The sequence below is a fragment of the Bubalus bubalis genome, chromosome X (genome assembly GCF_019923935.1).
Source record: "Bubalus bubalis isolate 160015118507 breed Murrah chromosome X, NDDB_SH_1, whole genome shotgun sequence".
NCBI classification, from domain to species: domain Eukaryota; kingdom Metazoa; phylum Chordata; class Mammalia; order Artiodactyla; family Bovidae; genus Bubalus; species Bubalus bubalis.
This window is the reverse complement of record NC_059181.1, coordinates 43,363,239-43,379,057: the sequence shown is the minus strand read 5'-3', so window position 1 is coordinate 43,379,057 and position 15,819 is coordinate 43,363,239. Positions and strand designations below refer to the sequence as shown.

Here is a 15,819-nt window from a genome sequence, read left to right as displayed (position 1 = left end):
AGGCTGTTTAGATTATTATATAGAGTTGGAGGCATATGTCCCCTGTTGGAAGAAACCAATCATGCCTGAATTTTCTAATAATCACATACAGTTCTTCCTGCCATCCCCTATGGTCCTTTTCCTAAAAATGAAGGTACCAGTTAGTGGTGTGTTTCATGTTACAATTAGGAATGATAGGGTCTGCTGTAATTCTGACGAATTCCAATATTTAAACTTGCCTCTTTATTACCAAGGCTTCTCTTTAATTGCCACTAAAATAGCAATAGGAGAGGCTCACCAGTCATTTCCATACCTGCAGTGTGGCCGCCTCCTTTCACTAAGTCAGTGAGAAATATCTGATGGCATTCTCTTTGCTAGTATGTCTTCTGTGAGCAATTTCTGTCAGGGTGGAACAATACTCTTTTGGGGATTATGCTTGAGGAGGTTCCACACAAAGGCTGTTAGGAAGTCTAAGGAAATGTGAACGTTGAAAATGTTTTCAAATCAGAGTTAGAAATAGCCCCTTAGGCTTTTGATCAATCAGTAAAAAAAAAAAAAGAAACTGTCCCTCCATGTTAAGAGGTAGGCTGCCTTGGATGACACATTGGTGCACATTTTCAATTAGAGAGGTATGTACTAAATCTGTTCTCTTCCTTCTGTTAGAACTTTGGCAATGGAAAAGGAAATCTTTTCTTACGTGAGACTCCTTTCAGGCTCTAATGGAAACACCTATGGGATGGTCAACTTTGGGGAAGAGGTAGAAATGAGATTCCATGGGTTGTTTGGTTGCTTTGCTTTCTTTTGCTTTAAGAAAGATCCAGACATCATCTTTGCCATTTGTGGTGTGCTAACACTGGTGATTGGGATCTATTGAGTCAACGTGTCATCTACTTCAGAGGGCATACTTGCTTCTCAGAGGTGGTACAGCCTCATGAATGAGTACCTAACAGCTCCCAGGCTATTACAAATATGTCTCCACCTGTCTCTTCATCTCTCCTTCATCACAGATGATAAATGAATTAAGAAGGTCAACCATATTTACCACTTACCACTCCCTTTGGCAGTGGTGGTTTTAAAAGTTGTGTTAGTTTGATTTGTGTTTTATTTATTAATTTTTGCAGTATCACATTTCAGTACAATTGCAATCTTTTCTTGGGCAGTAATAGAGGCAACCTGGAGGGGTTGTTGGTGAGAAGAAATGTTGTTTTTGTTTTTGATCTAGGTAGTGAAGTATCATGGCCTGGAGCTGAGCTAGAGGAAAGGGAGAGGGCTTAAAATGTGGGCTTAGGAGGAAGAGACATCAGATGGGGAAGGTAAAGGCAAAACAGCCAGGAGTCAGTCCTATTTGGAAAGGAATTTAATTAGTGAGTGTTGACTAAAGATAGGAGAGGGCTGCATTACAGGTTAAAATATGGAACGGGTAGCATGAAGTTTCAAACTTGAATTTTCATATCATTGGAAAAATCAAGGAAGAACAAAAATATTCTGAAATGGGGATGTGATGACAAAAGATAAATGTTTACTTATTTGACACACTCAGTCTCTCTCTCTCTCTCTTTTTTTTTTCTTTTGAACCAATGGCGATTATTGAGTGAGTTCTGTGGTTTTTGTAAACATGTTTGAAACCTACCCTCTCAGGATTTTGGTGTGTTTTGTTTGAAAGAGTTTAAAATAGTCTACAAAGATCTCCATGTTCATCTTGAAAACATAACAAACCTTTCAAAACATCCATAATCAGGGCAAAAAAAATATTGATGTTTCATCTGCCTTTGTTTTGTTTTAGAGAACTTTACCTCGATTCCATGCAAGGCCCCATCTCCTCCAAAAATAGAAAGGAAAATTCCACCTTATACCGGCTTCGGTTCTGAAGAGGATTCTCTTCGCTCCTGCATAGGCCTTATGCCCACATCTCATCAGAGGAACTTCAAGAAGTTCATTGAATTTGACAGGTGCTATAGGGAACTGTTATTTTAATCTGATTTTTCCCAAATGTATGTGGGGTTTGTAATATTGTCCTCATGACAAAACAGATGACAATTTATCTGATTTCAAGTCCAGGGACATGTTGTTATAACTTTAATGAAGGTGATTAATATGTAAGTATTAACAGATTCTTACATCAGTGGCTATTTTATTTACTTTTTTCCCCAGGTTTTTTGAGAAATAATTGACATAAAACATGGCGTAAGTTTAAGATATGCAACATAATGATTGGATATATGTATGTATTGAAAAATGATCACCACAAGAAGATTAGTTCACATCCATTACCTCACAGTTCAAATTTTTTTTCTTGTGATGAGAATTTTTAAGCTCTACTCTCTTACTTTCAAATATACATTATTATTTACTGTCGTCATCATGCTGTATGTTATGTCCCCAGAACTTATTTGTCTTATAGCAGAAAAGTAGTTCCTTTTGATCACCTTCACTCAATTATCCCATCCACTACCCACCCCCCTAACTCTGGCAGTCACCAGTCTGATCCCTGTTTCTAAGAGTTTGTTTTTTTAGATTCTACATATAAGTGAGATCATGTAGTATTTGTCTTTCTATTGACTTATTTTACTTAGCATAATGCCCTCAAGGTCCATTCATGCTATTGCAAATGGCAGGATTTCCTTCTTTTTGACGATTGAATAATATTCCACTGTGTGTGTGTGTTTATGTGTGTGTGTGTGTACACATGCACATACACTGTGTCCTCAGTTTCGCCTGTTTACGACCCCATGCACTGTAGCACTCCAGTCTCCTCTGTCCATGGGATTTCCCAGGCAAGAACTGGAGTGGGTTGCCATTTCCAACTCCAGGGGATTTTCCTGACCAGGGATCGGACTTGTGTCTCTTACATCTCCTGTATTGGCAGGCAGATTCTTTGCCACTATGCCACCTGGGAAGCCCCATGTATGTGTGGTATGTATGTATGTATTTTTTTAGACTTTATCCGTATACCTGTTAGTGGACACTTGTGTTGTTTCCCTGTGTTAGCTATTGCAAATAATACTGCATTGAACATGGGGGTGCAGATATCTTTTGGGGACAGTGATTTTGTTTCCTTTGTATATATATATATCCAAAAGTAGAATTACTGTCATATGGTAGTTCTGTTTTTAATTTTTTGAGGTGCCTCCATGCTACTGTTTTCCACAGCGGCTGCACCAATTTACATTCCCATCAACAGTGCACAAGGGTTCTCTGTTCCCCACATCTTCACATTGAGTGGTTATTTTAATGTGTCATCTGGAAGCCCCTAAAGCCATATTATCCCCAATCTATATTGCCTTTCCATATATATCTATCTCCTCAAGATGATTCCTAGGAGATGGTGTAGAGTAAGGGTCATCAGACTTTTTCTTAAAAGGTCAGATACGAATATTTTCTGCTTTGTGGACCATACTGCCTCTGTCACAGTTGCTTAGCTCTGTCCTTGTAGCATGAAAACAGCCATAGACAATCCATAAACAAATGTGTGACTACATTCCAATAAAACTGTTTATGGACACTTAGAACCCCATGAACAGTATAAAAAGGCAAAAAATAGGACACTGAGAGATGAACTCCCCAGGTCGGTAGGTACCCAAAATGCTACTGGAGATCAGTGGAGAAATAACTCCAGGAAGAATGAAGGGATGGAGCCAAAGCAAAAACAACACCCAGTTGTGAACAGGACTGGTGCATAGGAACCTGGAATGTTAAGTCCATGAATCAAGGCAAATTGGAAGTGGTCAAACAGGAGATAACAAGAGTGAACATCGACATTCTAGGAATCAGTGAACTAAGATGGACTGGAATGGGTGAATTTAACTCAGATGACCATTATATCTACTACTGTGGGCAGGAATCCCTTAGAAGAAATAGAGTAGCCATCATAGTCAATAAGAGTCTGAAATGCAGTACTTGGATGCAATCTCAAAAGTAACAGAATGATCTCTGTTCGTTTCCAAGGCGAACCTTTCAATATCACGGTAATCCAAGTCTATGCCCCGACCAGTAACACTGAAGAAGCTGAAGTTGAACAGTTCTATGAAGACCTACAAGACTTTCTAGAACTAACACCCAAAAAGATGTCCTTTTCATTATAGGGGACTGGAATGCAAAAGTGGTAAGTCAAGAAACACCTGGAGTAACAGGCAAATTTGGCCTTGGAGTACAGAATGAAGCAGGGCAAAGGCTAATAGAGTTTGCCAAGAGAACGCACTGGTCATAGCAAACACCCTCTTGCAACAACACAAGAGAAAACTGTACACATGGACATCACCAGATGGTCGACACTGAAATCAGATTGGTTATATTCTTTGCAGCCAAAGATGGAGAGGCTGTATACAGTCAGCAAAAACAAGACTGGGAGCTGACTGTGGCTCACATCATGAACTCCTTATTGCCAAATTCAGACTGAAATTGAAGAAAGTGGAGAAAACCACTAGACCATTCAGGTATGCCCTAAATCAAATCCCTTATGACTATACAGTGGAAGTGAGAAATAGATTTAAGGGACTAGATCTGATAGACTATGGATGGAGGTTCGTGACATTGTACAGGAGACAGGAATCAAGACCATCCCCAAGAAAAAGAAATGCAAAAAAGCAAAATGGCTGTCTGGGGAGGCCTTACAAATAGCTGAGAAAAGAAGGGAAGTGAAAAGCAAAGGATAAAAGGAAAGATATACTCATTTGAATGCAGAGTTCCAAAGAATAGCAAGGAGAGATAAGAAAGCCTTCCTCAGTGATCAATGCAAAGAAATAGAGGAAAACAACAGAAGGGGAAAGAGTAGAGATCTTTTCAAGAAAATTAGAGATACCAAGGGAACGTTTCATGCAAAGATGGGCACAATAAAGGACAGAAATGGTATGGATCTAACAGAAGCAGAAGATATTAAGTAGAGGTGGCAAGAAAACACAGAAGAACTGTACAAAAAAGATCTTCACAACCCAGATAATCATGATGGTGTGATCACTGACCTAGAGCCAGACATCCTGGAATGCAAAGTCAAGTGGGCCTTAGGAAGCATCACTACGAGCAAAGCTAGTAGAGGTGATGGAATTCCAGTTGAGCTATTTCAAATCCTGAAAGATGACACTGTGAAAGTGCTACACTCACTATGCCAGCAAATTTGGAAAACTCAGCAGTGGCCACAGGACTGGAAAAGGTCAGTTTTCATTCCAGTCCCAAAGAAAGCAATGCTCAAACTACCACACAATTGCACTCATCTCACACGCTAGTAAAGTAATGCTTAAAATTTTCCAAGCCAGGCTTCAGCAATACGTGAACCGTGAAATTTCAGATGTTTGAGCTGGTTTTAGAAAAGGCAGAGGAACCAGAGATCAAACTGCCAACATCCGCTGGATCATTGAAAAAGCAAGAGAGTTCCAGAAAAACATCTATTTTTGCTTTATTGACTATGCCAAAGCCTTTGACTGTGTGGATCACAATAAACTGTGGAAAATTCTTCAAGAGATGGGAATCCCAGACCACCTGACCTGCCTCTTGAGAAACCTATATGCAGGTCAGGAAGCAACAGTTAGAACTGGACATGGAACAACAGACTGGTTCCAAATAGGAAAAGGAGTACGTCAAGGCTATATACTGTCATCCTGCTTATTTAACTTATATGCAGAGTACATCATGAGAAATGCTGGGCTGGAAGAAGCACCAGCTGGAATCAAGATTGCCAGGAGAAATATCAATAACCTCAGATATGCAGATGACACCACCCTTACGTGAAGTTCCGGTGAAGAAGAACTAAAGAGCCTCTTGATGAAAGTGTAAGAGTGGAGTGAAAAAATTGGCTTAAAACTCAGCATTCAGAAAACTAAGATCATGGCATCCGGTCCCATCACTTCATGGCAAATAGATGGGGAAAAAGTGGAAACAGTGGCTGACTTTATTTTTCTGGGCTCCAGAATCACTGCAGATGGTGACTGCAGCCATGAGATTAAAAGACTCTTACTCCTTGGAAGGAAGGTTATGACCAACCTAGACAGCATATTAAAAAGCAGAGACATTACTTTGCCAACAAAGGTCTGGCTAGTCAAAGCTATGGTTTTTCCAGTGGTCATGTATGGATGTGAGAGTTGGACTGTGAAGAAGGCTGAGTGCCGAAGAATTGAGATCCAGCCAGTCCATCCTAAAGGAGATCAGTCCTGGATGTTCATTGGAAGGACTTATGCTGAAGCTGAAACTCCAATATTTTGGCCACCTGAGGCGAAGTGTTGACTCATTGGAAAAGACCCTGATGCTAGGAAAGATTGAGGGCAGGAGGAGAAGGGGACAACAGAGGATGAGATGGTTGGATGGCATCACCAACTCGATGGACATGGGTTTGGGTGAACTCCGGGAGTTGGTGATGGACAGGGAGGCCTGGCGTGCTGCGGTTCATGGGGTCATAAGGAGTCGGACACAACTGAGTGAACTGAACTGAACTGATGGACACTGACATTTGAATATCATATAGCTTTTACATATCACAAAGTATTATTCTTTGAGTATTTTCAACCATTTAAAAACGTAAAAACCATTCTTAGCTCACAGGCCATATAGAAACAGGTGACTGGCTGTATTTGGCCCATAGACTGTAGTGGCTTCCGTGATTTATAACTTTTATAGAATGTTAATTGATTTTAATTTAAGAGGCTTGGTTGAGTTCAGTAACCACAGATTGCTCATGTGGTGGAATATGATTTCAAAAGAAGGACTTTCAGAAGTGTTCCTAATATATGTGAGGAAAAATCTGCCCCTGAGTCATGTGTATAAATGTGGTACTGCTCATTGCTACTTTTTGCTTCTGTAGGAAATGGAGCCCTGGAGAAAGAAGTCGTGGTAGGAAGAGGAAGAGGGGTGGGAAAATGTTGCAGATGCTTGAATAGGATGTAGGCTAAACACTGAAGTCCTACGTGAGGGGAATAATGGATCAGGAGAACCTGTGGAGAAAAAAGATAAAGAGAACATGGAGTAAGAGCAGGAGAAGGAAAACAACAAGGCATCACCCTGAATTTGATCAAATTCAATGGCATGAGATGCCATTGTAGAATATTTTGAGGTGGAGAGAACAGTTTTGGTATCATGGTAAACATGGTAAAAATGCATTAAGAATTGTGTAGAGTGTCTGAAAGGCTGCGTTTGCCTTGACATGATGTCCTTTGTCTTTTAAGAAGTAATCTTTTATTTGTAAGACTTGGGAGTTTTGTTTTTAAGTTTAAGAGTTGATACTGCTCAAAGTGTGGTCCCCACACTTTGTGGTCTTTGTCTCACCCCAGACTTACTGAGGCCCAGTCTCTGGGGGTGGGGCCTGGCTCTGTGTTTTAACAAGACATCCAGGGGTTTCTGGTGATGGGCACCAGGGTTTGAGAACCACTAATTTCAGATCACATAAGAGGGACACCAACTCATACTCCATCCTCCCTTGTAGATAGCAGTATTTATGTGAAGTTCCAGGGCAGGACTTTTGATGGATTGTTGTTCACTCGCTAAGTCATGTCTGACTCTTTGTGATCCCATGGACTGCAGCATGCCAGGCCCCCCTGCTTTTCACTGTCTCCTGGAGTTTGTTCAAATTCATGTCCATTGAGTTGGTGATGCTGTCTAACCAACTCATCCTCGGTTGTCCCCTTCTCTTGCCCTCAATCTTTCCCAGCATCAGGGTCTTTTCCAATGAGTCAGCTCTTTGCATCAGGTGACCAAATTATTGGAGCTTCAGCTTCAGCATCAGTCTTTCCAATGAATGTTCAGGTTTCATTTCCTTTAGGATTGACTGGTTTGATCTTCTTGTGGTCCAAGGGACTTTCAAGAGTCTTCTCCAGCACCACAATTTGAAAGCATCAGTTCTTCATTGCTCAGCCTTCTTTATGGTCCCAGCTCTCATATCTGTACATGACTACTGGAAAAACCATAGCTTTGATGGATACTTTTCACTAACTGCTGTTTTTAAGGGCAACCACCCGAAGGAGGTGGGCAGGAAGAATGTCCCTATTGTAAAAGGAGAGGGAATTTTTCTTATAAGTAAACAGGAGGAAACACGATCCAGGGTGTTGCTTCTGGAATCCAGTGGGAACAGTGTTCCTTGTGGGTAGTAGCCTTAGTCTCTCTTTCTGTCTGCACCACATCAACTTGCCCACAGAGCACTGACTATAGACAGCATTCCATGTTCTTGTCATGCTGTTGTGGCTGGAGAACAGTGGTCCAGGCATGAATAGCTCTAATTTCTTTTCTTTCTGTCCATTGCTCATTCTGTGCCAGGAATATGCTTCTTCTCTCAAGCTCCTCCCACACAGTGACCTTGTTTCCATAGAAACTGGCACATTCAGCTGGAGACTTACACATGAGTTTGAATAACCCAAGGTTTTCAAACCGTGAGAACCTTAGGAAGATGATCTCACAAAGCATACAAAGAAAAATTTCTTAATGCAAATAAATAAGCTGTGAATTGGGACATGCGACACACATGATGTATATTGATGATATATATTGCTATTAAAATTGTACTTGTGTTCATTGTTGTATGAGGTTAACAGTCATCTATGGTGAGTCACTGGAGAGAGTTTCAGATCAAAGCATATTTGATGGAATGGAGACTTTTATTGTCTGAGTAAAAATTCACTGTGGTGCCTGCTGGGTAGATTGTCCAGTCTGACTTGGGAGAACCAGAAAAATATCTTTCTCATTGCACCTGGCTGAATTAGTTATTTTGTTTTCTATGTGCTCACAATACTCTGCTGAGCATACTTATAATAATAATATTACTAGTAAAAAGTAGTTTGTGGTTACGATGTGCTAACTACAATACTTGATCTCATTTAATCCTCGAAACAACCTCATAAAGTAGATAGAAGGAAATGGCAACCCATTCCAGTGTTCTTGCCTGGAGAATCCCAGGGATGGTGGAGCCTGGTGGGGTGCCGTCTATGGGGTCGCACAGAGTTGGACACGATTGAAGTGACTTAGCAGCAGTATTGTACCCATTCTTCACATGAAGAAACTGAGGCTTAGAGAGTCTATTCAATTTACCTAATCTCACACAGCTAATTTTTAGTTGAGGTAGGATTTGAACCCAGGGAAATCAACTTCTGGAGTTCACCTTTATTGCCCCAGAATCTGTACATATCATAGTGTGTGGCAGTTACTTGTTTATATATAGACTCAGAGCTTCTTGAGGGCAGGGTCTGGCTTTATTGTTTCTCTTAGAGTTAGAACAGTGCTGGATGTATACTTGGGATTCAATAAATATTTTGTCCATAAGAGAACAGGAATGATAAATAAGTGAGTAAATAAAATGAACATTCACCCTTTTAGTTCTTAGTGATGGGTAGAAGAGATGGATGGCTTCCTACCAGAAAGGCTGTTATCCCAGACTTTTGCTATTCATAATCATACAGCATCTAAAGATTCACAATTTAATCTTAATCTCTGACTTGTTTCAGATATTGTCCCTCTGTTGTCTCCATCAGTCATTTATTTTCCTCTTTCCCATCAGTAATAATAAGCCTTCATGTCTCTTCTAACCATAAGACTATAGCTATAGCTATCTTTAAGGTTTTTATTATGTATGTAGCCCTGGGTGAGCCAGTCATTTACCCTCAGTGTGCCAGACACTGATATTGGGGCTTGGGATCAAAACAGACACAGAGCCCTGCCCTCATAGAATTTACATTTTAGCTAGGGGAGGTAGATAATAAACAATAAAGATAATATATAAGTACATTCTCTAGTGTATGGAAGGTATTAAAGTGCCACAAAAAAATTAAGAAGGTAGCTATGAAGAGAATAAATGGGAACTTGGAATGTGGGGCTTGAGGAGCAACCTGGGTTTCAATTCTTAAAATAGTTTAAATTGGAGGTTAATTGCTTTACAATATTGTGTTGGCTTCTACCATACAACAAAGTGAATCAGCCACAAGTACACATATGTCCTCTTCCTCCAGGATGCTCCCCCACCCCTCCAGGTTGTCACAAAGCACCTGGTGTTTTGTGACAACCTGTGTTATACAGAAGCTTCCCACTGGCTATCTGTTTTACACACAGTAGTCATGTATGGATGTGACAGTTGGACTGTGAAGAAGGCTGAGCACCGAAGAATTGATACTTTTGAACTGTGGTGTTGGAGAAGACTCTTGAGAGTTCCTTGGACTGCAAGGAGATCCAACCAGTCCATTCTAGAGGAGATCAGCCCTGGGTGTTCTTTGGAAGGAATGATGCTGAAGCTGAAACTCCAGTACTTTGGCCACCTCATGCGAAAAGTTGACTCATTGGAAAAGACCCCGATGCTGGGAGGGATTGGGGGTAGGAGGAGAAGGGGACGACAGAGGATGAGATGGCTGGATGGCATCGCTGACTTGATGGACGTGAGTTTGAGTGAACTTTGGGAGATGATGATGGACAGGGAGGCCTGGCATACTGCGATTCATGGGGTCTCAAAGAGTCGGACACGACTGAGTGACTGAACTGAACTGAACTGAGTGTGTATATATGTCAGTGCTACTCTCTGAATTTGTCCCACCCTCTCCTTCCACTATGTCCAAAGTCTGTTCTCTGTGTCTGTATCTCTATTCCTGCTCTGAAAATAGGTTCATTAGTACCATTTTTCTAGACTCTGTATATATGCATTAATATACAAAATTTTTCTCTTTCTGACTTTACTCTGTATAACAGGCTCTAGGTTTATTCACCTCATTAGAACTGACTCAAATGTGTTCCTTTTTATGGCTGAGTAATATTCCATTGTATTAATATATATGTACCACAACTTCTTTACCCATTCATGTGCCAGTGGACATCTACCAGAAAGACAAACAACCCAATCAAAAAGTGGGAGGAAGACTTAAGCAGACTTTTCTTCAAAGAAGACATACACATGGTCAACAAACACATGAAAAGATGCTCACCATCACTCATTATTAGAGAAATGCAAATGAAAATTACAGTGAGGTATCACCTCACACCAGTCAGGATGTCCATCATCAAAAAATCTACAAACAGTAAACGCTGGTTTCAATTTTAAACAGTGTGGTTTGGATAGACCTTACTGAGGAGAAGAAACATGTACTAGGCAGAAGGAACAGTCAGTGTAAAAATGCTGAGCAAGGAGCAGGCTTGAGATGTGCAAAGAATAGGCAGGAGGCTGACAAGGATAGACAAGATGAGTAACAGGCAGGGTAGACAGATTAAGAGAAGTAATGGGCAATCAGATCACATAGGGCCTTGCAGACCATTGTAAGGATTCTTTTGACTTCAGGTGATAAGGGGACTCATTGGGAGATTTGAGCAGAGAAGTGACTTGATCTGATTTATGTATTAAAAGAATGACTCCAGATGCAGTGTTGAGCGTAGAGTGTAGAAGGGCAATGGTGGAAGTAAAGACCAGTTAAAACAAGACTGTAGTAGTCCCAAGAGAAAAGTTATGATGGCTCCATCAGGGTGAGTGCCATGAAAATGATGAGAAATAGCAGATTCTAGAAATATTTTTGAAGGTTGAACCAGTAGGATTTCCTGGCAGATTGGATACAACAGGAGATAAAAATGACTCCCAAGATTGCTCCAACTGAAAAGATGGAGTTGCTATCTATTGAGATGAGAAAGACTGTAGTTAGAGTAGGTTTGTGTCAAGAGCAGAAGTTCAGTTTGGAACAAGTTAAGTTTGAGGTGTCAGATATCAAGTAAAGATATTGAGGTGGCGGCTGGATATGAGTCTGGAGTTTGGGAGAGAGTTCTGAGCTAGAGACAGAACTTTGGAAATCATCCACATGTAGATAGTATTTAAAACATGAGACTAGAAGGGATCACTGAAGGAGTGAATATACACAGAGAAGTGGATGACTAAGTTATTCCTTGTTATCCTTGGGACACCCCAAATTAAGAGATCGAGGAAAAGAAGAGGAACTATTGAAGGACACTGAAAAGAAGCAAGCAAGGAGATAGGAGAAAAACCAAGAGAATATAGGATCCTGGAAGCCAAGTGAAGCAAGAGTGTCAGGGAAGAAGGAATGATCATTTATACCAACTGCTGCTGATTGGTCAAGTTAGACACAAAAATGGACCATTGGAATTGGCATTGTGGAGATCACTGTTGACTTTGACAAGGGTTGTTTAGGCAGAACAAACCTAATGGAAGTGGATTTAAGAGAATGGGAGAAGAATTCAAGACAATGATTATAAGTAACTCTGGGCTGTGTGGAGAAAAGGTTAAGACATAGCTGCTGGACTTAGGAATTTATCATTTGTTTTGAGACAGTGTGAACCACCACATTAAAAAAAAACAGTCAAGGATACAAGTCTATACAATGCTAAATTAGGTGTCACAGATAATATTTGGTACAGGAGGTATGAGTAGGTGATCAGCTGGGTAGGCAGCCATGGTCACAGAGAGCTCTACTGATTGAGGCCCAAATAGATGGGCAGGATTCTGGACAGGAATAAGAAAGGATGAGAGTGTACCCTGGGGGAGGGGATGACACAAAGCAAAAGGCTGGATATAGAAACAAGCTCAGTGTGGGGCGCTAAGTGAAGTGACTATGTGATTTGAGTAGAGAGTGTGTTATAGGCAGTCATGACAAATAGGTGTGTGTGTGTCTGTGTGTGTGTGTGTGTGTGTGTCTGAACCAGACCATTAATGGCCCAGAAAGCCAGACTAAGCAGTCTAGGTGGTATGATCGGAAGCAGGGAAAATGCTAAATTTTTTCTGAGTGGTGGATGTATTGTGATAAAAAGAGTGTTTAGAGAACTTTGATAACTAGCTTATTAGTCAAAGAAATATCTGAAGATAACCTGCAAGTGTTTTTTTAAAGCATGCTCTGGGGACAATTTCATCAGAATCTCTTGGGGAGCTTATTAAAAATGTAGGTTTCTGGAGCTGTAAGTGAACTACTGAATCTATATCTCTAGGAGTGGGACTCTGGATTCTGTATATTTAACAAGCTCCCCGTGTGACTTTCACACATGACAACGTTTGTGAATGATCTTGCTTGAGTAGACTGTAGTGTTTAGTTCATTTTAGTCGCTCAGTCATGTCCGACTCTTTGCGACCCCAAGGACTGCAGCACACCTACAGATTGTAGTATATAGATAAAGATTTTGCTTGAGTAGATTGTATTCCTGGTTGATAAGCTGTCTAAAACACTAAAATTATGTTTAAAAAGGCATATTAAACATGAAAAATCCATACTTAACATCCACACTTGTAAATTTATGTAAGTTCTAGGAAGCTAAATTTGCAATTGTGTTCATTTGGCCTGACTTTAGACCTCATTCAGTTGTTTCAAGGATATTTCAGGCATCTGTAAAAGTATGGGTCTTTTATGAAAGGGGGGGTTACCAAATCTGTTTGTTACTTTTAAATCCAATTATGTACCAGAAAAGATGGTTGAAAAGGTATAGCTGTCCCTTCCCTGTGCTGTACAAGGTCTGTCTGAAGCCTGGGAAACTAGGGACTAAGAAAACAGCTCTGGAGATCTGGCTGTTTTGCCAGGGCTGCCCTGGGGCTAACCCCTATATTGCTACTTTCCATCTCACTTGAGGCCTCAAGCTGGGAATCATGGAGCCATGCTTTTTCAATCCTGCCTCCTTGGACAGAGAAAAACACCTTCTGCCTCTGTAAATCAGAAATATTTTTTTTTTGGTCTGTTTCTTTATAAATCACTGTGACCGAAAGGAAAGAATGACTTTCGGCATTGGAGACTGAAAGTGAGGACCTCTCTTGTGACAGGGAAGGGATGAAGTACATGGTTTATTTTACTCTGTTCCTGCTTGGAGTATTGATTTTGATTATCAGAGCCTTCCCAAAGAGTTTAGTGTTTGTCATGAATCTGCCTGCAATGCAGGAGATACAGGAGATGCGAGTTTGATCCCCAGGTTGGGAAGATCCCCTGGAGGAGAAAATGGCAACCCACTCCAGTATTCTTGTCTGAAAAATCCCATGGACAGAGTAACCTGGAGGGCTACAGTCTGTGGGGTCGTGAAGAGTTGGAGACAACTGAGTGACTAAGCATAGCACAGCACCATCTTTCACTAGCTAATATCCACAGACATACTTCTGCTGACAGACCATAAATTAATTTATTCCATAACCAGGCAGTCAATTTGGGGAACTTTAGGTTCTAGAATTTGATCTCATCATCAGTCTTCAAGACTATTCTGTTCACACATTGAATTCTAAGTGCAAATTCCAATCTACATGGATCTTACAACAACTGTCTACAAACATTTATTAAGTACTTAGAATGCAAAAAAAAATGTTGTATTAGACAACGATTAATAAGATGCAGTCTTTGCCCTCAGAAAAGAGACTTGTAATGGCAACTTATGATATGGGTGATAAGTGTTATGAAAGGTCTGTCATATTTAATATAGCATTTGAAAGGGAAAAGGGAAATTTTCCCTTGAAGGGAGTTAGGGGGCTGCTGGGGAACTGGGAGAGTGACTTAGCAAGGAGACGTTGTGAGGTTGGAAGAAACATAAGGAATGGGCTTGAGAAAGTGGGCAGTGAAATGGGGAGGTTGCTTCAGGCACTGGCAAAGCACAGCCTCTTGCCTTCTGGGGCAGCAAGGCCCAGGCGCAGTGCTTCTAGCTGACATGGTTGCTGTGATTATTGTCCAACCTTGTGAGTAGAGAACATCCATTTAATGCAGATGGTTTGAGCAGTGTGTTTATGACATTCGTTTTGGGTACGTTTTCCCAATGTGTTACCCTGGACGTTTTCCCACTGTGTTAACCTGGACAAATAGGTGTGTGTGTGTGTGTGTGTGTGTGTTTGAACCCAGACTATGAATGGCCCAGAAAGCCAGAATGAACGGTCTAGGTGGTATGATCGGAAGCAGGGAAAATGCTAAATTTTTTGAGTGCTGGGTATATTGTGATAAAAAGAGTGTTTAGAACTCTTTGAAAGAGAACTTTGAAAGAATAAGAGATATTTTAATAAACTGGGAACATGTCTCTGCATATAGATTTAAAGCCCTAAAAGAAAATGGTTGAACTTTTTCAACCTCTGAGAGTTTATGCCGTTGTCTGAAAACCATAGTACACTTGGATGGGAGGCGGGTGAAAGGAGTCAAGAGTACACACTTCCAGTTATAAAATAAATAAGTCATAGGAATGTGATATATAGCATGGTGACTGTAGTTAATAATACTATAGAACATATTTCAGAGTTGTTGAGAGAATAGATCTTAAAAGCTATCATCACAAGAAAAAAATTTTTGGTGATGAATGTTAACCAGACTTAACTGTGTTGGTCATATTGCAATATATACAAATATCAGATCGTTGTGTCATACACCTGAAACTAATATTATATGTCAATAAAAATGGCATGTATTTTGCAGGATTTTTTACATATGTAATATGCAAAAGATTACTTATATTGTGCTATAACCTTCATTTTTTCTTCCATTTAGCTATGGCAACATAAGTAATACACTCCGGTTTTTTGCAAAACTAATCACACATAAATGTGCTGATGTGGAAAGGATGTTTGTTATTTCATATTTTCTCAGTGATGACACAATTTCAGTGTTTGAACCCATAGAGAGGAATTCAGGTAAGAGACATACTACCCATAGCAATTTCCTCAGAACAGTGAACTGTCTCTTCATGTTGAAAGTTATGGAATATAATTTCATTTTTACAGCCTAGATGATCTAAGAGAGTGGCTTTCTTTCTTTTTCTTTAACCACTAAAAGTTCATTTTACAAAGACCTCTTAAATGGGAACTCAGACATATAAAATGGTAAAAGAGGAATAGTTTTGGTTGACTCAGGACTGGGGGACTCAAGACACCTCTTTTTTGACACTGTCCCCACTTCCTTTGTGGTCTCTGAGGCACCTCTGTGGAATCCAGTGGCTTCAAAATTATGGTCT

At 40.4% G+C, this 15,819-nt stretch overlaps 1 protein-coding gene across 5 annotated transcripts in view; it reads left to right on the top strand.

Moving 5' to 3' along the window:
• Positions 1 to 15,819, top strand: part of EFHC2 (EF-hand domain containing 2) — a 248,550-nt gene that overhangs the window by 122,054 nt on the left and 110,677 nt on the right. For all 5 annotated transcript variants that reach the window (XM_025275981.2, XM_006075332.3, XM_044936622.1 and 2 more), the window contains 2 exons: positions 1,763 to 1,928; positions 15,357 to 15,499. In XM_025275981.2, the coding sequence (XP_025131766.2) occupies positions 1,763 to 1,928; positions 15,357 to 15,499 (309 nt within the window). The remainder of the gene's footprint in view (positions 1 to 1,762; positions 1,929 to 15,356; positions 15,500 to 15,819) is intronic.